This window comes from Vicia villosa, unplaced genomic scaffold (genome assembly GCF_029867415.1).
Source record: "Vicia villosa cultivar HV-30 ecotype Madison, WI unplaced genomic scaffold, Vvil1.0 ctg.000556F_1_1, whole genome shotgun sequence".
NCBI lineage: Eukaryota > Viridiplantae > Streptophyta > Magnoliopsida > Fabales > Fabaceae > Vicia > Vicia villosa.
The window spans coordinates 388,019-414,066 of NW_026705252.1; the positions used below are offsets into that span (position 1 = coordinate 388,019).

The 26,048-nt window shown below is 39.0% G+C and overlaps 2 protein-coding genes across 2 annotated transcripts; both read right to left on the reverse strand.

Annotated features, from left to right (window-relative positions):
- Window positions 1–598: 598 nt before the first annotated feature.
- On the reverse strand, window positions 599–1,363 carry LOC131629310 (uncharacterized). Its single transcript, XM_058900100.1, has one exon. It carries the CDS (start codon window positions 1,361–1,363, stop codon window positions 599–601), a length of 765 nt encoding a protein of 254 aa, XP_058756083.1.
- A 27-nt stretch (window positions 1,364–1,390) lies between these two features.
- LOC131629311 (uncharacterized) lies at window positions 1,391–2,325 on the reverse strand. Its single transcript, XM_058900101.1, has 2 exons — window positions 1,848–2,325; window positions 1,391–1,665 (listed from the first exon to the last, which is right to left on the reverse strand). The coding sequence occupies exons 1-2, from the start codon at window positions 2,323–2,325 to the stop codon at window positions 1,391–1,393; spliced, it is 753 nt and encodes a 250-aa protein (XP_058756084.1).
- Window positions 2,326–26,048: the final 23,723 nt, after the last annotated feature.

Consider the following 26,048-nt stretch of genomic DNA (forward strand, 5'->3'; position numbering starts at 1 on the left):
AAGATGGGATAAAGCCATTATCTTGTTGTGATTCATAGACGGCCCCGAAAGTTTGGCTTTGAAACGGTTATAGCACAATTTAACCGAAAAGATACCATCCAAATTCAGTCTCCACGTAAAATTGTCCGCTTCATTTTCCTTCACGGTATGCTGATGTAGACAAGCTGCCAGCTTCTGAATTTGAGCTATCAAAGGCTTCCCGGCAGCAGCGGAATTCTCGTCACTGCTAGCCCCAAACAGCCGCTCCAAATTCCATCTCCAGCATCCTCTATCATGATCATCTGCATGATTAATAGCCTCCAAATTTTTTTCAGCCAATAAGAAAAAATCGGGAAAGGCTTCCATTAAAGGTTGCTGGCCCGTCCAAAACGCATACCACAAAGGTATGTAAGCCCCATTTCCAACGTTACATGTAATTGCACCTATGAAGTGATAAAAATTCAGGTTATCATAATTATCCAATATGATTATATCTCTCCACCAAATAGAGTTTTTCTTATCCACTACCGACATATCCTACCAAAACTTTCAACTTCGTGTTACCATATCTTGCCTCTAGAATATCACGCCAAACCGCCTTCTTGTCCATAAGGATTCTTCACTTCCATTTACTAAGCAAAGCCACATTCATTATTTCCACATTTTTAACTCCTAAACCTCCTTCTTCTCGAGTTTTACACACCGTATACCAACACACCCAATTAATCAATTTTTTTAGATCACCTCCAGTCCAAATAAACTTGCTTTGGATTGATCTAACCTCATTCAAAACCTTCTTAGGGGCCTTGTAAAAGGAAAGCGAATAGATCGAAATTGCATTAAGAATCGAGTTAATCAACACCACTCTACCCGCCATACTAAGATGCGAAGCTCTCCAAACACACCATCTTTTTCTTAACATCATAATGAGTTCCTTCCACATTGATAGCTTCCTAGGATTGTCACCCACCCTCACTGCAAGGAATTTGAACGGAAAGGACCCTACTTTACAAGATAGAAAGGAAGATGTGGCTTCCAAATACCAATCACCCACATTAATCCCATAAATATTAATCTTATGAAAATTAATCCTAGAACTCGACATCAACTCAAAACCTCTAAGGATAGATTTCATACTCCACAAGTTTGCGATATCTCCTTCGGCTATAATTATTGTGTCATCCTCAAATTGTAACAAATCCACCTCATTTTCACCTTTGATCTTAAAACCACGGAACTCACCTATCTCTTTTGATTTCTTCAATAAGACCATGAGAACCTCCATGACTAAAACTAACAAAAAAGGTGACAAAGGATCTCCTTGCCGAAGGCCTTTCTCCATAATAAATTCCTTAGAAGCGCTACCGTTTACAAGAACTGACATCGTGTTGGTAAAAATACAACTATCCATTCATCTCATCCAACGATCACCAAACCCCATTCTCTTTAAAACATATATAACAAAATTCCAACTCACTCTATCATAAGCCTTCTTAAAGTCTACTTTCAACACCACTAAACTTTTTTTCTTCCTTTTGTTTAGATCCAACACCTCATTCACAACTAGAACGCCATCTGAAATGTTTCTCCCCGGTATAAAAGCCGTTTGAATAGTCGAAACTAACTTCCCAACCATACTTCTCAATCTAGCCGCCAACAACTTTGCCAAAATCTTGTACATACTTCCTACTAAACAAATAAGCCAGTATTTATTCAAAGCATGAGGATTTTTGACTTTAGGTACAAGGGTAATGAAAGACGACGTACAAGCTTTTGTAAGTTTAGCCCTTTCATGAAAATCCTTTACAAAGTTGAAAAACACTTCCTTAACCACCTCCGAATTCAATTTAAAGAAATCCATGGAATACCCATCCGGATTGGGACTTTTGTTTCCATCACAAGACCACACCACATCTCTAATTTATTCTTCCGTGAACTTTCTCTCAACCAAACCACATCACCCTCTTTCAAACTATTAGAAACAAGGCCTTCCGGAACCGGTCTCGATTGGTCTTCCTCCTTAAAGAAATTAAGAAAATATCTTTTAACCTCCTCTTTAATATTTTCAACACCTTCCACTCTACCATTGCTGCCCTCCAAAGAAGTGATAGCATTGCCTCTTTGCCTCACCTTTATAGAATTATGGAAAAATCTAGAGTTCTTATCCCCTTCCTTCAACCAAATATTACAGGACTTTAGCCTAAGCATGCTTTCTTTGACATTCAAACAATTCCATAGCTCTTTGGTAGCCTCCCTTCTATCTTTAACCACCGCTTCATTGTTACCTCCTATGTTCGCCACAATCTCCTTATCAAAGTCATTGATTTTCTCCGTCACATCCTCCATCTTTAAATCTATCCAACCAAACACTTCCCTATTCCACACCCGAAGCCTATCCCTTAAGCTCTTTATGTAACACCCCAATTCTACCCCGATAATTATTAAGGAAATCAGAGTTATAAAATCTATTTCGACAAAAAATTGGAGTATTACAATTCAACTTAACAACCATATCATGCCATCTTAGATACATAACACAAATACTCGGATGAACTAAAACCACATGAATCAACTTTGTTAACATTAAGCAGTGAAACTACATTAATCAACTTTGATGACAGGGCATCTTTCAACTTAAAACCATTTTAACACCAACCATTAATTTTCATGTATCAATATATTTATTCAACAATAAAATCAAACAACTAAACAACTAGTGCTCACCCCTCCCCCCGAGTGTTACGTATCAGAGAGATAATCCGACTTGGACTAATGGCAACCAATCCTTCAATTCTCGAATACTTGCCTGTTACCAACAAAGGGTAACATTCAAACAGAAGGGTGAGAACTCAAATCATTATAAGTAAACTTAGTATGTGAAATGTAAAACACCACAAGAATACATTTCAAGAATTCATCACTCTTCACATAAACATGCATTCGTATACAATATATCAAGATTCACATGTTTAGCTCATTCAACCAAGTGATCAAACATGGTTACTAAATAATGTATATAATCATATTTCACCAACATATAGATTCTATGTACATATCCTTTACAACAACATTTACAAAATAACAATTGTATATAAACATAACTATATTCCAAATATACAAGTTATCTTCACATAGTCACGTATATACGTTTTCCAATTATATATACATGTACATAATTCACCGACATATCGCAAGTATGAACATATATTCCCAAATGCACCTATTCATCTATATCCCAATTCATAAAACATCATAGAATATATTTATATCATTGGAATCATGTCGTTTATATCAAAATATACAAGTAATCACGTCTCTCACCACATGCATTATCATCAATCAAACATGAATCACATATCCACATATATACACATATCATTAATTCATATATATTCACATATACATCACATATGTTTCAATCACATATATCACATCCATAACACTTCAACCATTCATATCAAATGATTTCAAATTCGCAACGATATCATCAACATAGTATAACAATCACTTCATCATCACAATGACTCGAAAACTGATCAATATGAAACTCGATATGCAACTCGATATGCAACTCAACACTATTCATATGCATGTGGTACCATTTGGAGAAAAACTCCCATCGTCGCTATTGCCTCTTGGACCATAGTCACTTTGCCATTTTCAGGCCATCGTCGCTTTTGCCATTTTCAGGCCATCGTCTCTTTTATGCAATGGATGCGACTCAATGATGCACATGCACAAACACAACATTCATAATACATAACAACATCGTCTAAACATCATCAATTCAATGCTAAGATTCAATGTCAACAACAACATCATTACTTTTATAGTAATTCGTCACTTCTCAATCACGTCACTATGTTGTTTCATCATACAACATTATTTCACTTTGCAATACATCACAATATCGGAAAATACAATCCAAGAAAAGTTCTCAAAGTTATTCAAATCGATTTCATAACTCACATATACATTAATTACATGATATTTACACAACAACATCATAGTTAATTCAATAACTGCTGCCCCATTTCTATCCTATCACATAAATATTAACATTGGCTTCTTAACGCTTCAAACGGCACATAAAAAGAAGTTACGGATCAAAAGATATGATAAATAGAAGTTTCATAAAATTCTGCACAACAAAGTTCACTTAGCGGGCTCAAGCGCGCTTCACAGAACTAAATCCAGAAGTGAACAGTTTTCACAGCTCTGCTTAGCGGACTAGGGCCGCTTGGTGGACGCACGATTATGCAGAAAAATAACAGAGATAACAGACCTACGTAACCACATGCAGTCAAGAAATGTGTCATCTTAAGAGTAAAATGCTGTTGTAGTGGAAATGAGTTTTCTCAGAGAATGTGCATTTGAAACGCCGTTTATTTTCAGTTATAAATAGTTATTTACATTCATCATCCTTTTATAGTTTTTCCTTTATCCTTTATGTCGAAAACCTATACTTTCTTGTCAAAAATTACTTTCCTCGTCATAAACTTCCCCACTCCTTTAATATTTCTTGCTCTTTAATTTTAAGCAAGAACCTTTAAAGCCATTTACTTTCTTTTCTTTAAGATTAGACGCATATTTAGGACTATAAAACCTAAATTTGTAGAACTTGTCCACAAATGTCTTTGGGATCAATCTAGTCGATCTTGCGAGTAACCGAAGTATTAGAATTCCAAAGGCTAGTGCTTGTTTAACAAAATAAGGGAGTATATAGAAGACTTTTGCTTATAAATAAGGCCAGAGGGAGTATATAATCAAAGAAATAAAGAGAAATTACTATTTGCATAGAGAAAACCCACGGTGAGATGAAACTCCTTCGCAACTCTTCGATCTCAAATGTTTTGTTATTCGTACTTGTCTCCTTTGTCATTCGCTCACCATCATACGCTCACCATTGGCCCCACTACTTCCCCCTTTCTATCTTTTCTAAAATAAAAACGTACGGTTTTTTCTTAATGTTTGAAAAATTTCTTGCAAAACACCCACTCACTCTCAAATCTGACCTCCCTCACTCTCTTTCTCTCGATCACAGAAATAGAGAAAAGTTAGAAGGTTTAATTTGGGTGAGAAAGAGATTAGAGATTTGATTAAGGGTTCAATAATCATCATCGAGATAAGTTGTGGATTTTATATTTATATATAAAAGTTGGGTTTGATTTAGTTGCAGGGTTTTATTGAAGATTAATGAGGAACGATATTTAGGGAGTTCTTTGAATGTGAGTATTTTTGTTGATTGGAATTTTGTTGAGGTAAATTTATAAAAATAAAAATAAATTTTCTAGAGATTGAATCATGTGTTGAGAAGAAGGAAGGAATGTCGTACTTCCCTTGTTTGATTACTGCATTATATCTCCATCATCGATTGCTTAACAAAGAAACTGATGAAGTTTGCACTCCTCCAACTGCCTTTGACAAAATCAACCTGCAAACTCTAATGAACCCAAGAGCAAGGAAGAGGTTGGAGACAGGACAATACTCAGCTGAAGGAGACATCAGCGTGGAGAAGGACAAACTGACTTGGAAAGTAGTCTTGCAAATGCAGTAGGATCAGAGGGATTACTTCAAGTTTCAGAAGGAAAAATATGACTGGGAATCAAAGGTTCAAAGAATCATGGATGGTGATGAACCAGCCCCTCCATTCTTGGACCACATATTAGGGATGGATAAGGAAGAGAAATACAAAGTGAGCAAGGTTGAAGATACCATTAAGAAGAAGGGGAAACAAGCTGTGAATGTTAAACCTTTTAAGGAACTAAGTGGATCTGCTCCGCGCGTGCATAAAAAATTTTCTCCTAAAAAACCAAAGAAGAAAATCAAGAAATAAGAAGTAGGGACAAAACCAGAGAAGAAGAAAGAAGAAAGTGTGGTTTTGAAAAAATAAAATACTGATGATGAGGATAATGACAATGAGACTCTTGACAAGTTATTGAAGCAAGCTTCCAAGGATAAAAAGGAGATTTGTGCTTAAGTGCCTAAAAAGGTGATATCCCTTACCTTGGCTGTTGAGGAGGAAGTAAATAAGGTTGTGAAGAAAGTAGTGAGAGATGTTGATGGGGTTACAAAGGAGAATGAAGAAAAGAAAAAGGGGGAGGATGATGTTAAAGAAAAGAAGAAATATGAAGATTTGGCAGCGTATTACTCTTCAAAGGAAAAGGAGGAAGAAATTGAAAAACCTGGAGATGAGGGAATGAAGGAGGAGACTGGAGAAGAACAAGCTGATCAGGAATGAGGAAAAGATGAGGAAGAGGAAGGTGAAGAAGGAAAAGACTCCACATCCAGTTTGAAAGAATTGGATCTGACTGAGTGATCTTCTGATACTGATGTTGAAATGACTCCAAAGGTCACTCCCAATAAGGTTATGGGACCTCTAAAGTACAGCACCCCTCAATCAGCTGAAAAGGTAATTACAAAGAATACTCTAGTCAAGACTCCACCAAAGCCAGAATCTCCCCAAAGAAGACACCAGTTAAGTCAACCAAGGTGCAGAATGGATATGAGACTCCTGTGGGCTCTGAAGTACCTAAAGCAGATGAAATGAAGTTTTCTCTCCCTAAGCCTGCCAACAAGGACACTCGTAAAAAGGAAAATCATGATGTTGTTTGCAAGATACCGTTACAAGAGTCTGAGTGCGTGGATACTGGATGTGTGAAAGAGCTTTCTTTTCCCAACCAATTATGTGTTAGTTGATGATCATTGGCACGACTGGAGTCATCTCTTGAAGACTAAACGTCTCAAGTCATTCTCCAAGTTCCTCGTAAGTTTATATATTTTGTTCATTTTATTGCGATGATTATCTTTGTATTATATGCATTAATGTGGTTGTATTCGAGAATTAGTATTAGTGTTAGTATTTTTCGTAGGCCCTTTTCACGTGTGTTTTTACATTTACATTTGTTCTATGCAAACTAAGTTTCTCGAGGACAATTAACAATTCAAGTGAGGGGAGATTAATAACAAGTGTTTTACCATTTTAATTGACACGATTTAAGTAAGTTTTAGTGTCTTTCTATTTTCCTTTTAATTCAATGAGATGACTTTTTGCTTTGCATTACAGGTACAAAATAAGTGGCACCGATTATAGAAGGAAGTGGAGAAAAACAAAGAAAAACAATGAAAATGACTGATGACAGAGGCCATGACAACCGTCATGCTCGAAGAGGAGCTGACAGTCATGGCTCCTATGGAAAAGGAAGGGAGAACACTTAAAGACCATGATAGGCAGGCCGTTAGCCATGCTGACGCCTATCATAAAGTTAGGAATTAGAGACCTAGTTTCATAACGTCATGACGGAAAAGCCGCCATGCACCATGATGCCCGTCATGGCTCTAGTTTTCCCATGTTCAACCATTGTCTCAATCGATTGCTCCATGATCCAGAGTCGTTTTGCACGATTTCTAGACCTGTTATGCCTTAATCCGGGGTTTAAAAATGCCTATAAGTATCATTGTAACTCATGTAATAGGCATTCCAAGCATTTTTACATTAAATTCAGTTTAATTTCAACATAAAAGTTATGCATTAGAGTCATTACTACAAATAATACATTTCATTACAAGCCTTTCACCTCACCCAACTAAAAGTGAGGTGTATAACCATAGATGCGTTACATTGTATTATTTTTCAAAAATACTATATATTCTCTCAGTTGAGCTAGAAATTGAGGGGTAAAGTATTTAGAGAACACGCTTTCGAATCTCAACAAATATGTTTAAACATCTTTTTGTTTTTTCAAATTGTTTTATGACTTATTACCTCGGTTATGATGAAAACTGATGGGTTAAATATTTAGAGGTCACTTCTTCTAATCCCACCAACAATATTTTATCACCTTTAAAAAAATTAAAAAGTTTTTATGACCTATTACCTCGACTTTGCTAAAAATCGAAGGATAAAGTAGCTAGAGGACACGTCTTCGAATCTCAGCAACTACATTTTATCACCTATTAATGTTTTAAAAAAAATTCTATGACATAGGAGTAAAGTAGCATATTTTTTTTCATTTATGATCAATTTGATGAAAACAATTAAGCAACGAATCTTTGTCGTCCATTTAAAAATTTACAATGGTCAAGACATTGCCAACTCATCAATCCACATAAAATATTAGTGATTCGCGTGAAACTCTCACTATCCAATCAAAACGTGAATGCCGCCACAACTATCCATCTTGGATGCAAATTGCTGAAATTTAAATCTAACATATTGAAAACAATTATAATGAAAACAAGAGCAGGAAAATATTTTAAGGTTGGTGTCTTAATATAATATTTTCTCTAGTAAGTTTTTGTTAAAAATATTTAATATTAGTTGAAATTGTATTAAGTAAAATGTTTAATATTGTTGTTGTTGTCGTCTAAACTTAGTATTTAATGAGTTTCACTACTAAAAATAACACTTTTTATGACAAAACTACACCTCGAACATGTTAAAAACTGAGAGTATAGATCCTAGGAGAGTCATGTTTGATTTTGTTTACTTGTTGTTGCCGTTTTTTTGTTGTTGAGATTTAGTGTTTCAAGATACCATGGATTTAATTATTGTTATTGTTGTTGTTGTTGTTTTGTGATTGAGATTTAATGTTAAGGATTCTATTAAATTTGATTTTGTTGTTGTTATTGGTGTTGTTGTTGATAATGATGAGCCAGATTTAAAATTTGTCAACAAATTTGATGCTTTGTAGATTAAAACGAAGAAAAAAAGGTTAAAACTAAAATTTTGTAAATAGTACTTTATCCCTTGGTTTTTGTTAAAAACTGAGGTGAAAAGTATAGCAGTTTTGAAATTCCAAAAAATGCATTTGCTGGAGATCCAACCCATGACTAGTGCCACTTTTCCCTAGGTTATTAAAAATTAGAGGGATAAAGTGGCCCATTTTCAAGTCTCCCTTCGAAGCATATTTAATATCAAGTTCAGTTTCCATAATTTAGCTCTTCTTCTCAAGTTTATTGGAGAATCTTTGAGGCCTCTAATTCTCTTTGGTATAGGATGTTGAGAGAGAGATACGAGAATGTTAAGTTACGGGTGGTCATTGAAGGAGGAAGGCATGATAGTTATAGTTCTAAATTGCTTTGGTGGTCGGGCGTTATATTTTTGAAGAAGAGACTTCCGGTGAATTTTTTTGTGAATAATTGTTTTTTTTGTATAGGTGATGGTTTTTCTACTTCATTTTGGCATGCTCATTGGATGGATGCAGGCATTATAAAGAACCTGTTTCTGTCTCTATTTGTGATATTTTTAAAGGATGTATCCATAGACGGAATAGGGGGTTGGTTGGACCGTGTTTGGCATTTGAATGACTTAAGGATACCCGTGCTGCCCGCGCCTTACTTTGTAGCAGCAGCAGCGACGCTGCAATGATTATTGTGACATGGTGTTTTGGCGGCCTTCGGGCGATAAATTCTTCTTCGTTTCATCCGGTTTTACGTCTATTTGAAACAAATTTTCGGCTTTCGATCCTCCCAATCGTTTGGATTATGTTATTCCTCTCATTTGGAAGGTCAAAGTCCCTAGTAAAGTCAAAGCATTTGGTTGGATATGTTTCAAGAATAGGATACCTACAAAGTATTTATTAACTTATTGAGGTATTCTTCCTCCTTCATCTAATATTTCTTGTGGTGTATCTGATGAATCCCTGCTTCATTCTCTTTTGTTGTGTCGTTATGCGGTTGAGGTTTGGAAGGAATTGGCTTTTTGGATTGGTATGTCTTTTTCTATAGAGGAGGATTTTAAAGAAAGTTTTAGGTGTTGGAGATCCTTTTGTAAATCTAAAAAAATGAGGAGAGGCAAGAAGGGATGTATATGGTTGGCTATCCTTTGGAGCTTATGGTTGGTTAGGAATGCTATTATTTTTAGAAACTCCATTTTGGACACCAGAGATATGGTTTAGGGTTGTAAAGCGGTTGTTTAGAGGTGGTCCTTTATCAGAAATATTTCTCACGCCAATTGCAATTTCTATGAGTTGGACAAAAACCCTTTGTTTTACTTAAGTTAAATTTCAATTGATGGGCAATTTTTCTCTAGTGGTTTAGGTCCCATTTTTGTAATCTCGTTTCAAGACCCTTTGTTCTAATATATTTCTTTCTTTCTGGAAAAAATCTATTATTTCCGTCTTTTGTGTAAAAACTAGTCTTTTCCATAACTTTAGATAAACATTGGAACAATAGATAACGGTACTTTATAATTGGTCTCTATGAATACAATATATTTTACACTACATTAATATAGCCATCTGCATTGGCTATTTGTAGTTGATTAACTCGTAGTTCAGGAGTTTATAAAACCTTCGGTAAATTTGTGTGGGAAGTCTTTTGCGGAAGTTCTAAAAGGTGGAGGTATGGGCGGTCAAATCTCGGAGAAGGAGCGCGTGTTGTTCTTTTGTATACAACACTTCCGAGAAGGAGAAGAAGTGGAAGGATGGGAAGGCTATGGTGGAGGTTGTTGCTGAACAAGGTTCGGCGTATGGGGTGGGGGGAAGCCTAGAAGTTGAAGGTATTTTTTCGGTTAAAGCAATTCCTTTAGGGCCAAATATGTGCTTGTTGGAGGAATTGGAAAAGGGTGCACTGAGTAATTTTTTAGAAGCTGGAGAGTGGTTTAAGAGATGGTTCAAGGAGGTGCGGCGGTGGAAATCCTCTGACGTGGAATGCGTGAGGGTAGCGTGGTTATCTATCTACGGTGTTCCTTGTCATGTTAGGAATGCTTCCTTTCTTAAAGTTTTGCTGTCTGATATTGGCGTGTTTGCAAATAGTGACGTGCTGGAAGAGGAGATTGAGAGGTTTGACGTTATAAATGTGATGGTGTTCACGAAGTGTTTGGAATTAATTAGGACCAAGCTTTCGGTGTGTCTGGACGGAGTTTGGGTGGAGGTTATGGTGATTGAAGATCAAACGTTCAAGAACGTCAAACACGGTGGTTTTCACGGTGAGGTATCAGGATCTAGCAGTTGCGGTGATAGCTTGTACGAGTCGGAAGATGAGACTAGGGAGGAGGTTTCAGCTAGGGAAAAGGGCGATTTTCGAGAGAAGCTGGAAGTAGGGTCTGTGGGTTGTAGCCTATCCGAGGTTGACAAAAGTACTGCTGCGTTTTCAGAAAGTAAAAAGGTGATAGATGTCTTATTGGAGGAGAGAGAAGAGAAGCAGGATGCAGATACGATGATGGCTAAGGAAGTCCATCAAAAGGAGATTTTATGTCCGCCGGATGATATATCTAATAGTTTCTCTAGAAACGTAGGATATTCGCTAGAGTCAGCTACAAGTGTTGACTTAGTCTCCAAAGTGGATGGAAAGTGGGGCCCAGGAGGAGTTTTTATTTTAGATAAATCGGGATCTGAAACAAGGCTTTCTTTTGACAAAGAGTATGCTGTTGGGCCAGTTAGTGGTAAAGGGGTGGATAGGGCAGATGGGCTGAACTATGTGAAGGCCCAAGGAGATTCTAATGCCTCCAGGACGGAAGCTTTGCAGCCCAGGGAGATTGAAAAGGTGGTAGACTTAGATAGTAATAAAGAAGTCTCTTTTGATGAACAGTGCGCTAGGGTGAAAAATTCGAAGGTAGTTAGAAAGAAATTAAGAGAGGTCTTTGATCTTGGTACCAAGGCGGAGGATTTCTGTTACCCAGTTGAGGAGAGACTACCTTCAGAGCAACTTTTCGATATCAAAATTCCAGGTAATGCCCCTTATTTCTCTAACTCCAGGTTGGTATCCGATGATAGTCAATTGTCGAGTGGTTCGCTAACACACTCAGATATTTTGAACTGCAATAAAAGAATTCTAAACAGAGGTATGGGGAAGGTGTCAGAAGGTTTGTGGAGATCTATGTCGAGTCTAGGTATGGTTAACAACTCAAGGGAGGTTTTTGATCCAATTCAGAAACTTGTGGAGTTAGAAAATAGAGATCGTCACGAAGGGAGGAGTACCAAGGCGAACAACTCTGTGGTTAAATGATAGTTTTATCCTTTAATATTAGAGGAGGGGGAAGCAAAATGAAAAGAAAAAGAATCGGGTTTATGAATAGAACAGGGGAAGCGGATGTCTGTTTTATTCAGGAGACTAAGTTGTCAGGTATAAATGAGGGCATGGTTAAGGAGATGTGGGGAGAGGACAGGTTTGAGTTTTCATATCTGGACGCAATTGGGGCTTCAGGAGGGATTTTAACGATGTGGAGGAAGGATTTTTTCAAGGTTTTGTTCAGCTTTAGAGGAGAGGGTTTTCTTGGGCAGTGCGTGGAGAAGGAGGGTAAGCTGATATATCTGGTTAACATTTATGCTTCTTGCGTTAATTCGAATAGAAGGATCACGTGGAAGAAGCTGGTAGAGTATAGCCGTAAGTTTCAACAGGGAGATTGGTGTGTCGGGGGCGATTTTAATGCTGTGTCAGCCCAAGAAGAAAGAGTGGGGGTTGCTGGAAGTAGACATAGGAAGGAGATATCTCAGTTCCAGGATTTTATAACTGAGATGAAGTTGGTGGACATCCCTACAATAGGAGGTAAATACACTTGGTTCAACAGCAATGGCAAGTCTATGAGCAGGATCGACAGATTTTTACTTTCAGAGAGTTTCATAGAGGATTGGAACATCGAGGGGCAATATATAGGTGCTAGAGAAATCTCTGATCACGCGCCAATTTGGATTAAAAACAACAGGAAGGACTGGGGGCCGAAACCTTTTAAGTTCAACAATGGTTGGTTAAAACATCCGGATTTTGAAAACTTCGTTAAGGAAGAATGGGGTAAGATAGGGGATTTCCGTTTGGTTGAAAAGCTGAATATTCTTAAGGGCAGGCTGGATTGGTGGAACAAATTTGTTTTTGGATGGATTGACTTAAACATTAAAAGTGCGCAAGAAGAGCTGAGTTTTTTAGATGACGTGTTTGCTAATTTTGCAGGTACGGTGCATGAAGAGGAGGTGAGAAAGAGGGCTAAAGTGGTGGAAGATTTTTGGGAAAATCTTTATAAGAAGGAGAGTTATCTAAGGCTCAAATCTAGACAGACGTGGCTTGCCGAGGGAGACAATAACACGAGGTTTTTCCACTGTTCTCTAAGAGGTAGAAGAAGCAAGAACAAGTTGTGTTCTATTCAATACAATGGTAGCAGGTTAGAGGAAGTGTCCGAAATTAAGGAAGCTGTCTTTAATCATTTCAATGGATTCTTTATGGAGCCGGAGCTTAACAGACCTGTGTGTTCTTTTCCTAATCTGAAATCTCTCTCTATGTCTGAATATCTGGAACTTGAAAGTCCGTTTTCTTTGGAAGAACTGAAGGAGGCGCTTTGGGAGTGTGATGGAAACAAGAGTCCTGGCCCGGACGGTTTTTCGATTGATTTCTTCAAAACTTTCTGGTTGATCCTCAAGGAAGATTTGCTTAAGTTCTGTTCTGACTTTTATTCCAGAGGCAAGCTGGTCAAGTCCATCTCTTCGGCTTTCATTGCCCTTATTCCCAAAAGTCAAAACCCCCAAGATCTAACGGAGTACAGACCAATTTGCTTGGTTGGAAGTCTTTACAAAATCTTATCGAAAATGCTGGCAACAAGGATCAAAAAAGTGATGGGGAGACTTATTTCGTGTAACCAATCAGCTTTTGTGCCCGGAAGGAATATGCTGGACGGTGTCTTGTTGGTCAACAAGGTTATCGATTGGGCTAAACGGAATAAGTCAAGCTGTCTCCTTTTGAAAGTCGATTTCGAGAAAGCTTATGACTCTTTATCGTGGAATTTTCTTAGAGATATGCTGGTGAGGATGGGATTTGGCAAGAGGTGGTTGATGTGGATGGACGCGTGTATTTTTTCGAGCCATTTGTCTGTTCTTGTTAACGGGAGTGCCACACATGATTTTATGGTTCATAAAGGGTTGCGTCAAGGAGATCCGTTGTCCCCGTTCCTCTTCGTAATTGCAATGGAAGCCCTTACAGCTTTGGTTAGAAATTCTGTTGCGGTGGGTGGTTTCAAACCGTTCCAGTTTGGGATCGACGAGGGAGTCGACATTCTTCAGTTTGCCGATGACACTGTTATTTTTGGGGAAGCATCTACTGCAAATCTGTGGAATCTGAAAGTTATTCTGAGAGGTTTTGAGTTAATTTCAGGTCTGAAAATTAATTTCTCTTAAAGCAGTGTTATGGGAGTGAATGTGGGAGATTGGATACTAGATGCGGCAACAAATTTCCTAGCTTGTAAGAGAGATAATTCTTCCTTTTTGTTTCTTGGAATTATGGTGGGAGTTAATCCTAGAAATAAGAAGGTGTGGTCTAAAGTCCTAGATAACTTTAAGAAAAGGTTGGATTCTTGGAAGGGTCGGAATATAGAAGTGGTGTTATGTCCCAGGTGTGGAGCAGTGTATGATGAACTCCTAGCGCGTTCCCTCGAAAGGAGTTATTTTATCATGAATCGAGAAACCCAAGGTCTCCGTCCTAATATATATACGTTTGACAATCGAACTTCATATAAGAGGCCTGACAGTCCTCACCCTAAGGCACGAAGGGTCACATTCAAAGTCCCTGCAGATACGCCTAGGGACAGATGGGTGCAAGCTGGCGCAAGAACCAATAAGTGGAGAAGTTGGGACCAAGGAGGAAGAACTGCGATGGCCTATAGGAAGCAATTCTAGACCTCAAATCGAGAGATGTATAGGCTTGAGAATTACAAAGGTAGAAATTCTATGTCCAGATCCCAATGGAGACGGCACCAGAGAATGAAGAAGGCCCAAAGAGAATACAAGCCAAGAGAGATTGGAGAGTCTAGCAGCAACCAAGTCCAACACCAGGGGGCAAAGGCAAGCAAACCTCCGGTAGAACGCAGACTCTTCAAAGCTGAGAATATTTTAGAAGAAGAAGAAAAGATGCGTTCCAGTTCTTGGAAGGAAGAAGATAGAATGACAAATGATTTCGATTCAGATGGAGTATCATCTCTCAACTTGATATGCAACGTGGTGTCAGTCCTCCCTCACAAATTCATTCAAGAAACTGAAGTTGAGGAGTGTGAAGAAACTGACGTCGAAGAGATGACAAAACACAGACCTGTGTGTTACTACGTGCTAAACAACGGAGCAGTTGAGGAGCAGAATGCTTTCTTCGAAAGGCCTGACGAAGGCATGCGAAATCATCTGAAACCACTCTACATAAGGGCTAAGATTGAGAACGTTGGCATTAACAAAGTCCTGGTAGATGGAGAGGCGGCAGTGAATCTAATGCCCCAATACATGTTGAAGAGAATCGGTATGTTTGACACAGATATAAGGCCTCATAACATGGTTTTGTCAAACTACGAAGGCAAAATTGGGCAGACTCTGGGAGTTGTTCAAGTAAATTTAACTGTGGGTTCCGTTACCAGGCCAACTATGTTCATGGTAATACCAGCAAAAGCAAATTATAACCTCTTGTTAGGAAGGGAATGGATCCACGGAGTTGCTGCGGTGCCTTCAACTATGCACCAAAGACTAACCATTTGGAGACAAGATGGCATAGTGGAGAACATCGAAGGAGACCAGAGTTATTATATGGCTGAAGTTAATCAAGTCAACAAAACTAGCTTCGACAGGAACCTGGGAAATATAGGACCTTGTCATGCTGCGGAAGATATATACACTCCAAACAAGAACGCTTTATATTATCTATCTTTACACCCAAATGGCTTCCAGTGGAATAGAGAGATAATGGACGGTCCAGAGGATGTCGCATCAAGAGAGAATTATCCAACGATACGGCCAACAAGCTGGGACGACGATGTTGATGATGTCTGAGTCCTCCTTCTTTGAGAAGATTTCGGCTTATATAGCCGAGAACAAAAGAAACACGGCTCTCGAAGCCGAGTTATCAAACATGACAGTAAATTCGGTTTCAGAAAATACGGAGATATCAAATTCAAGGTTACATGCGTCCTCTCAATCTTTTGAAGATCCAGTTCGAATGGTAAACACCACAGAGGAAGAACTTACCCAAAAACTGGACGCAATTTACGACGAAGAGCCTCTGGGGTTCGAAAAAGACCCTATGGCCTCAAATATTAAAATGTTAGCCCAAGATCCACTTGAAGAAGTAAATCTCGGGGAAGGAGATCGGAAGAGGATAACGTATGTTAGTGCAAAGCTGGAACCAACTCTAAAATCTAAAGTCATTACGTTGCTGAAAGAAAACAAAGATTGTTTTGCGTGGGATTACGACGAAATGCCTGGTTTGGGACGAGACTTGGTCGAACTAAAGTTGCCAATCAAAGAAGGGAAAAAGCCTATTAAGCAAACTCCAAGAAGGTTTGCACCCGAGATCCATTCGAAGATCAAAGCAGAGGTAGAAAGACTCCTGCGCTGCAAATTCATCCAGACCACGAGGTATGTTGAATGGATTGCTAATATTGTGCCAGTTATTAAAAAGAATGGTTCTTTAAGAGTATGCATAGATTTTCGGGATCTAAATGCAGCAACACCTAAGGATGAATATCCTATGCATGTGGCAGAAATGCTGGTAAATTCAGCAACAGGTTTCGAGTATCTTAGTATGTTAGATGGATACTCTGGATATAACCAGATTTTCATTGCAGAAGAAGATGTATCTAAAACAGCTTTTCGTTGCCCAGGGGCAATAGGTACATACGAATGGGTAGTAATGCCTTTCGGCCTAAAAAATGTTGGGGCAACATATCAGAGAGCAATGAATTCTATATTTCATGACTTTATAGAAACATTTATGCAGGTATACATAGATGATATTGTGGTAAAATCTGTATCAGATTCCAATCATCTAGATCATCTGAGCCAATCATTCGAGAGAATGCGAAAACATGGCTTGAAGATGAATCCCCTTAAATGTGCTTTCTTTGTGCAGGCGGGAGACTTCCTAGGTTTTTTGGTCCACAAGAAGGGGATAGAAATTAACCAGAATAAAACAAAAGTCATTATGGAAGCGAAGCCTCCTTCCACGAAGAAGCAACTGCAGTCCTTATTGGGGAAGATAAACTTTTTGAGAAGATTCATCTCCAATTTAAGTGGACGCACACAAGCCTTTTCACCTTTGCTTCGACTCAAGCAAGGCAAGTTTGAATGGCTAGCTGAACATCAAGAAGCTTTCGAAAAGATCAAGCAATACTTGATGCATCCTCCAATATTGGCTCCTCCGAATGGAAAGAAGCACATGCGCTTGTATATTTCAGCTTCAGATAAAACAATAGGTAGCATGTTAGCTCAGGAGGATGAAAATGGCATCGAAAGAGCCATCTATTACCTAAGTAGAGTACTCAATGATGCAGAGACTAGGTATAGTGCAATAGAAAAACTCTGCCTTTGTTTATATTTCTCATGTATTAAACTCAAGTATTATATAAAGCCAGTTGATGTTTATGTTTCGTCCCATTGTGATGTTATTAAACATATGTTATCGAAGCCAATATTACATAGTCGAATTGGCAAATGGGCTTTGGCCCTAACTGAGTACTCTTTAACATTTCAACCCCTTAAGGCAATGAAGGGGCAAATTGTGGCAGATTTCATTGTTGATCATGCAGTAGTGGAAAATTCTCAGCAATACGTGGAACTGCCACCTTGGAAGTTATACTTTGACGGTTCAACTCACAAAGAAGGAACTGGCGTTGGAATATTGCTAATTTCTCCTGAAGGAATTCCAACAAAGCTCAAGTATAAAATCGAAGGCCCTCTATGTTCCAATAATAAAGCTGAGTACGAAGCATTGATAGCCGGACTTGAAGCTTTGTTAGAATTGGGGGAAACCAGAGTCGAAATTAAAGGAGACTCCGAATTGGTGATTAAACAACTAACGAAAGAGTACAAGTGCATCAAAGAAAATTTGATCATGTACTTTGTCATAGCAAATAGGTTGCTTAAAAAATTCGAATATGTGGATCTGAACCATGTCCCAAGATTGCATAATCAGGAAGCAAACGATTTGGCACAACTAGCCTCAGGGTACAGGGTATCGAAAAGCAAATTCGAGGAATTGATCCAAGTAAGAGGCAGAGCAATGGCTACGAAACTTTCTCCAAGTGATCTGGAAAACTCACAAATAGGGTTTGCTAACAAAGAAGAATTCGAAGTTTTGAACATAGACTCGTTGGCAGACACAGACTGGAGAAGTCCAATTGTGAATTATTTGAAGGACCCTTCGTCAAACACGGATAGAAAGGTAAAATATCGAGCCTTATCATACTTTCTGATGGGAAATGAGTTGTTCAAAAAGACTCCTGAAGGAGTATTGCTAAAATGTTTGGGTAAAGCGGAAGCTTACTTAGCTCTCTCGAACGTGCATAGTGGAGCATGTGGTGCCCACCAAGCGGGGCACAAAATGAAATGGCTTCTATTTCGATACGGAATGTATTGGCCTTCCATGTTAAAAGACTGCATAGAATTTGCCAAAGGGTGTCAAGAATGTCAAGAACATGCAGGTATTCAACATGCTCCCGCAAATGAACTAAGTTCAATAATAAAGCCTTGGCCCTTTAGAGGATGGGCGTTGGACCTAATTGGAGAAATTCACCCCAAATCATCTAGAGGTCAAAGGTATATTTTAGTGGGAATCGACTATTTTACAAAATGGGTCGAAGCTATACCACTCGCGAATGTTGATCAAGAAGCTGTGATCGAGTTCATTCAAAAACATATTATATACAGATTTGGGATCCCAGAAAGTATAACTACAGATCAAGGATCAGTGTTTACTGGGCGAAAAATGCAAGATTTCGCCAAAGAGATAGGCTTCAAGTTGTTTACTTCTACACCTTACTATGCTCAGGCAAATGGACAAGTCGAAGCAGCGAACAAAATAATAATTGGTCTCATAAAGAAGCATGTAGGGAAAAAACCTAAAAGTTGGCACAGAACTTTGGACCAAGCACTTTGGGCTTGTCGAACATCTCCGAAAGAAGCTACGAACACTACACCTTTTCAACTGACATTCGGACATGATGCGGTACTCCCAGTTGAAATATACTGCAATCAGTCCGGATACAAAGACAAGCAGAAATTCCCCCTAACATGTACTGGGAACTGATGATGAATGAATTAGTTGACTTGGACGAAGACAGACTTCGAGCTTTGGAGATGATAAAGAGACAGAAAGAAAGGGTGTCCAGAGCATACAATAAAAAGGTGAAAGGTAAAACGTTTATTAATAATGACCTAGTTTGGAAAGTTATTTTACCTATAGATCGAAAGAACCAAGCTTTGGGGAAATGGTCCCCACACTGGGAAGGTCCCTTTCGAATCTTGAAAGTATTCTCAAATAATGCTTACGAGATAGAGGAATTAGCAGAAGATCGTAGGATCTTAAGAGTGAATGGGAAGTATCTAAAGAGATACAAACCAAGCATGCATGAAGTAAAGATTGCAAAAACGTAGACATCTAAGTAATATTACGTAAGCCAAAATGGTTAGATTTGCACCAAAATGGCTCAGTGACCAGAAAACATGTATAAATAAAAATACGGCAGAAGATCTTCATTAATTTTAAAAAAGGAGGTACAAGCGACTTTGGTCCATATGGAGCAGCAAAGATTACAAAAAGCGAAGCAGTAAAAAACCTAAAAAGGATCTACCCTTTAGTTGACCCTTTGTTCTAAGTCTTCCAAAGACAGCATATGAAGCCCTCTGCTTCGAACATGGTCATGCGCCCCAAATCTCGCATCCTTCGCACCACACCTCTCTTGAGGAACAAGTAGGATAAAAACCTCCCAAATGGAAGGCAACTTACTGAACCCTCTCGAGAGGAAGTTAAAGCGACAATTTCCACGAGCCGTTTGAAGATCAACAAAGGAAAGTTGATCTTCACCCCTCACAAAGCACAAGAGATGAACTCTAAGTCCTCCACCATAATGCTGTTCTCATCACAGATTCGTGGGTAAAAGTTACCCACTAGAAGTTGATGCCAAATCCTGATGACTTTGGCGCTATATGGATCATTCTCCATGAGACCCTTCAGTAAGACAGAAGTGGTCATGGTGAAGCTGTTATCATCAAAGGTTGCTCCAGTGTTGCTGCAGCGCAACAAGTCAGAGATGGTGGAGGGCGTGATAGAAACTTCATCCCCTCGAACTTCAGAAACTATAGTAGTTCTTCCTTCAGGATCAATGCGTAGGTACGCAAACATCCAGAAGTCAGCAAGCATCTTGGGATAAACATTCCCTTCTAAAATTGTTGGGTAAAATCCCATCCCCTGGTTGTGGAAAAGAGCACGAAGGCTGATGTAATGCCTGCTGAATTCTTCTGGGCAAGGTTTGAACTCTTTTTTAATAAGAGTTCTAATGTTAGCATAGGTTAGGTTGCTGTTGAGTGCCATGCTAAAGGTTGAAAAAGATTGTGGTTGAAAAGAGCACGAGAGGGAAGAAAAGAGTTCTGAAGTGAAGGTTTGGAAAAAGCGTGAAGAAAAGAATGGGACACTAACCCTTTATATAGTCAAAAGGAGCGATAAGGAAACGTTTCAGTTTTAATGATTGATTAGACTACGTTTGGTGTTTCCAGAGAGAAGTTATGGTCACCGTTGTTTCCCGCCCTTGGAAGTTGGAACGTAATCATAAAACTGATGCACGCACGTCTTAAAGAGACGTTTGAGAGGAAATGACGTCAGCAAATAATGATGATTACGGTTAAGGGGAGGAGAAACGTCAAGTCTAGGGCTGCGAAGGGCAATCGAGCCACGTGAGGCATTCATTAAGGTTACTGTGGCGTAAAAAGAAATATATTGATAATATTTTGAAGTATTGCTAAACATTACCATTGGTCATCTTAGAGCAAAATGTGAACACATAAAAAGACGAGTTTTGCATACATATATTCTGAAAATGAGCGATTACAAAACAAAAGGATTTACGCCAGAAAAAGTAATACAAAGTTCGAAGAAAATCAACTGAAATCCCTAGGAAGGCTATCTTTGATCTTCGAATACTGAGCCTCCCACGAAGACATACGAAGCTCAAGCAATGCTCGTTGCTTCTTTAACTCTTCGATCTCTGGCACCAATTTCTGCGCAACTTCAAAGTGTTGGATACCTAGTCGCGCTACTTCAGCTATCTCTTGATCATTGGTTTGTCGAATGGTTGCTTGGCGAGATTCAGCTTCCTGTATCTTCTCTTCGAGTTTCTTAATCTCTTGCTTCCAAGATTGTATATTTTTCTCACACTTATCATATTCTTCTTGGTTCTTCAAACGTTCTAACCTAAGAGCGTCACCCTTGTTGGTTGCCTCAGTGGCAGCTTTCCATGAAGAACTATGAGAAGCCATTTTTGCAGCAAGCTGCTCATTAACATTGTTCTGTCGAAGAATGTTAGACTGAAGCTGGTCGATTAAAGAGCCCAGAAGTACAATCACATCTGAGACCTCTTTCGAAACCAGAAGTAAATCCACTTTCTTCAAGAGTTGCTTCAAGCCATGACATCTCGTGGAGTCCTTACTTAAGATTTCGACGAGGTTCATTTCGAAGAAATTCTCCTTTATTTGATGAAGGAGGCCGGGGGTGTCCTCTTTGTCTCCAGACTTGGTCTGAACAGTTGGAGAAGCTTCGGACGCAAGAGCTGAAGTACTATCAATGTTCATCATGGTTTTAAGAAAGCTGAGAGGATCAGTTTGCCTAAGTTGCTCCAATTCTGAAGGAGTAGGTATGGCTGGGGCAGGCATTGGAGTAGTTTCAGGAATAACTACAGTTTCGAAATTTGAATTTCCACAGAGGTCAGTTTCGATCAACTTGGAGGTTTCTTCCACGACACCTTGATCAGATACGGTGTCCTCACTCCCAGTCGATGGTACAGCTGCATTATCTACGCCTGGGAATTGGTCCTCCTCACCCATGTTTGTGTCTTTGCGAGTAGGAGGAGAATCATCAGTCGAATGGCTTCCTTCAACAGAAGATACAATATTGATAGTGGCAAGAGGAGGAGCGTCTTCGAGGACTGGTGAAAGTATATGAGAGGTGTGTTGAGGGATATCTGCAAAAATGAACAAATATGGTTAATTGTGGTGTAAGAGTTGCAAGAGAATCATTCGACATAAGCAAAAGACTTCTTTGCTCACCTTGAAGATTACCAAGGTCAATGGCAGCGTTGAAGGAGTTGAAATCAGAAGTAGTTGTTCCAATATCATCCTGCAATCATAAGGTGACGTTAACTTAATCATTCGAAATAAAATTTATAGAAATGATTATGTTGTAAAGCCTAGATACCTTAGCTGTATTAGTGGCTGGACTTGAAATGTGGCTTTCCATCACGAGAGCATTACTAGTGGCTTTTAAAGGCGATTCTTCAGAAGACACCTTATCACTCGAAGAAGTGATCTTCGAAGACCCAGGTCCTTTCCCTTTGCCCATAGGTGTGGTGACCTTTTGTCTCTTTTTATGCCCTTGCCTGGTACGAGGAGGAGACTTGTCTTCCTCATCCGAAGCAACGTCTGGAGTAGTGGTTGGAAGAACTTTTCGCTTCGAAGGCATTGGAGGCTTCGAACTCTGAAAAGTGAAAAGGAGAAAAATAAGCGCTAGTCGTAAGACATGCAAGTTGGAATATGAAATGTGTGTGTACCGTGGGTTTCGCGTCAGTCGTGATAGAATCGCTCCCACTTGGCTTATTGCTCTTCGAGGCCTCAGAATCTTTCTGCGCAGGAGTTGCTTTAACCTTTCTCTATCGAGCAACAACTGTAACAAAGATTGGAATTATTATCTCGATAAGAGAAATAAGAGTCAGTCTAAAGATTAACTAGACCCAAACCTTCGGGTATTGGAGTCAAGACACGAACGTGTTCAAGATCTATATGAAGATGCCCTTTGAAAGTATCCAGGGTATGCTTAGTCGGGACCACTCGTTCAGCGCGTTTTTTGGTACTCTCTTGAAGAATTTTGAGAGCATTCCCACACACGAACCAGTCTGGGAAAGGAGGACTTAAAGCCACACCAAAATCAGCACTTGGTAGTGGAGGGAATTTTGGAGGATTAAGTTTAAATGCCACTTCATAACGTAGTTCTGGTCGAACAGACGGGGGCAATTTCAACTTATCCAGTTTTGCAGAAAACTTTTCACGTAAAATAACAGCAGCTTCGCGAACGGTCCGACTAAGATCATCAGGCCTGTAAATAGTTTCAAAGAACTTTTGAAAAGCTTGGATTTCTTTAATGTGAGTGGAGGTACCTTTGTGGAATTTATCCTACACAGCAGTAAAAGCTTCAGTTAGTTCTCGAGTAAGGCCTTCGACATCATATATTTGTGTGGTATAATAATCTGACCACCATTGTTGAAAATCTGTAGTGGAATAGAAAGCAGGAACGAACGAGATAGGAGAAAGGGTGAAAACATCAGTATATCTGGCTATCTTCGTATCACATTCATCTTCAGTTAGGTATAAAGTACGGAAGCACATGTGGTTCCTTTTGTCATACAGACACTTGGGCTTCACTTGGACCAACCCAAACTGTCTCGACACAAGATTTGGCTGATAGCAAACGAGGATACATTGACCTTTGGAAGGTCGAAGGCGGTGATAGAATAACCTCGGGGTAAGAAAAGCTTCCCAAATAGCCAAAGACTCAGCTTGGTGATCCGGAGATGTTGCAGGAAACTCTCGAGTAAACCATTCAGGACCTACAGCTCTTCGTACAAATGGAGCCATTGAAGAACTGAACTGGTAACGTTTAGCAAACATCATTACATATGCTAAGAAATGTTCACGAAGTTTCCCAGTTTCTTCTTTCGGGGTTAACAAGGCCAATCTAGTCCCTTCGACAGCTCGATTTTTGATTTCTGGAACTTCTTCGTTGACGACGCCCCGGAATGGGAGGTGAGCTTCGAAGATGGCATTAAGCCACAATTGTAATAACCAGAAGGGACCAGCAAAAAGGAGAGATCCTGTTGTGTAAGTCTTTACAAGGTCTATAGCTTCACCAAGGTTTTCGTAAAGAAATCCTAGAATCAATTGGCTCAGGTTCAGTTTCTTGCCATCATGTAACTGATTAGCCATGCAAAGATATCTTTTCGCTACTTGTATGGACCTGGAGCAGAAAACACACCTCGAAAGCCATAATGCCAGGAAAGTAATATGTTCTACGTCAGAGACTGCAGCATTTGCCTGATCATGATATTGCTGGATGAAAGCAGTATAAGTGACTGTCGCTTCGTTGAAATTGATAGTATCAACATCCAAGACATTAGGATCAAAGGTTTCGCCAGTCGGTCGAAGCCCTGTGATGGCAGCTACATCGAAAAGGGTTGGAGTAATCATTCCACATGGAAGGTGAAAGGTATTGTGAGAAGCGTCCCAGAAATGGACTGATGCTACTAACATAGTTTGGTTATACTCTAAACCAGTCTTGGACAATTGAATTAGGTCATAAATCCCTAACTCTTGCCAGAAAGAAGCCTTCTGTTTCTCCACTTTGGCTAACCAAGAATAGTACAGTTCGGGATCTTTTGCTAAAGGGATTGACCTAAAAACCTTCACAAAATTGGTTACATAATCTAACCTAATTTTCTCTAAGGCTACGGGAGGCGCAGTCGAAGCCCCTTCTGCAGGGTTAGAATCCTCTAAGATTGGATTACCTTCATCGTCTATTTTAATCTTGCTAACCAGAGGCCTAGTCTTATAATACGCAGGAAAGAATTTATTTGGTGAACTATTTTCTCCTGGTAACGGGCCCATGAAAGCATAAGTTTTTCCAGAAAGTTCAAAAGGGATGATTACCTGAGAAGCGTAAATGGCGCGTTCCTCCGCAGTATTCGGATTTGGTATGTATTCTTGGTTCCCCATTTGCACAGGTTTCTGAAGCTTCAGAACTGGTTGGAGAGCATTTGAAGAAGACGCCATTAAAGGATGTTTGATTTGAGGAAGAAGTTTGGAGGCAACTAAGTACGGTCTTTTCTGAAAAGAGTTTGAAGGAATAGAACTGAAAGGGAAAAAGAGAGGAAAAGACTAAGTATTTAAAGGTTTAACGGAAACCCTTTTAAATCTTTTGGGTAAAGACTAAAAGACACGCGGCAAGTATTGATTTAATCCAACGGCGGTCGAATAATCACCAGCTCTATTCCTAGGATATAGGAGTAATGATCATAAAGTAAGGTCAAGACGTGGGAATGTAACTGTTGAGAAGACGTTTTTGAAGGCGACAAGATGTTTTGGAAATAGAGTCATAATTGATTATGACCTCAATTATTAGTCTCGGGACTCTAAGAAAGCAAAATGAAATCCCATTATGGCAAGAAACGCCCATTTCTCTCGTTTGTCGAAACAGGCATTTATTGGGGGCAATTTGTTAGCTGGAGATTTCGTTTAAGAAGTTGATCTTCGAAGGTTTTAAGTTCGAAGAATGATGGTTACTGATGACCATCTTCAAAGATTTAAAAAAATGGCTACTGATAGCCATGCTTCAAGAAGATGTCTAAGTTGAAACGAAGGAGAGAAGTATCGAAGCTAACACGAAAGATATCTTTGCCAAGACTTAGACATTTCGCGGAAAATTACATAAAGTACTGAAGCTTAATGTATTTCCGTAACATTTTCGAATATAACTATATGGCCACATGTCGAAAAGGACTTGAGCGGGGAGGTTTGAATTGCGAAACGGTTTCTATAAACTGCACATAGACAGATGGCATCCCCAGAGTTCTCGTGGATAACGTGGCATTAGATTATTGTATGACCGTTAGGGTCAAATTTAGTATAAATAGGAGTCTTAATGATAGGATTTCGTGTGTTCATTTTGTACAAATCACTCACATATCGCTCAAGTATCAAGTGTTAAGAGAAAGAGTTCGCTGAGAAATGTACGTATGACACCACCAATTTGAATACATGTGTATTTACTTTTATCAAATATCTTTTCGATTTCTTTACTTTCCTTGTTTAAACTTTTACTTTCGAAGTCATTTAATTTCATGCACATTACTTTCCTGCAATTTATATTCTTGCGACTTACATTCTTGCATGTTAATTTTCTTGCAATTTACATTCTCGCAATTTACATGTTTTCTTATTACGATTTATGCATCGAAGTTACACTAACTCATATAACCAGCGTTATCTCGAATGATTAGTCATTTGAACATAAATTTCTCGAAATCAAAACAAACAGGTATGAACCAAATCACATCAATAAACCTTTCGTTTGAC

Excerpts from the sequence above, each read along its gene's own strand:
- LOC131629311 (XM_058900101.1), bottom strand. The coding sequence starts at position 2,325 with ATGGAGGATGTGACGGAGAAAATCAATGACTTTGATAAGGAGATTGTG. Across the intron at positions 1,666-1,847 it reads AAAAGTCCCAATCCGGATGG|GAAGTATGTACAAGATTTTG; the intron begins GTATTCCATGGA and ends TTTGTTTAGTAG.
- LOC131629310 (XM_058900100.1), bottom strand. The coding sequence starts at position 1,363 with ATGTCAGTTCTTGTAAACGGTAGCGCTTCTAAGGAATTTATTATGGAG.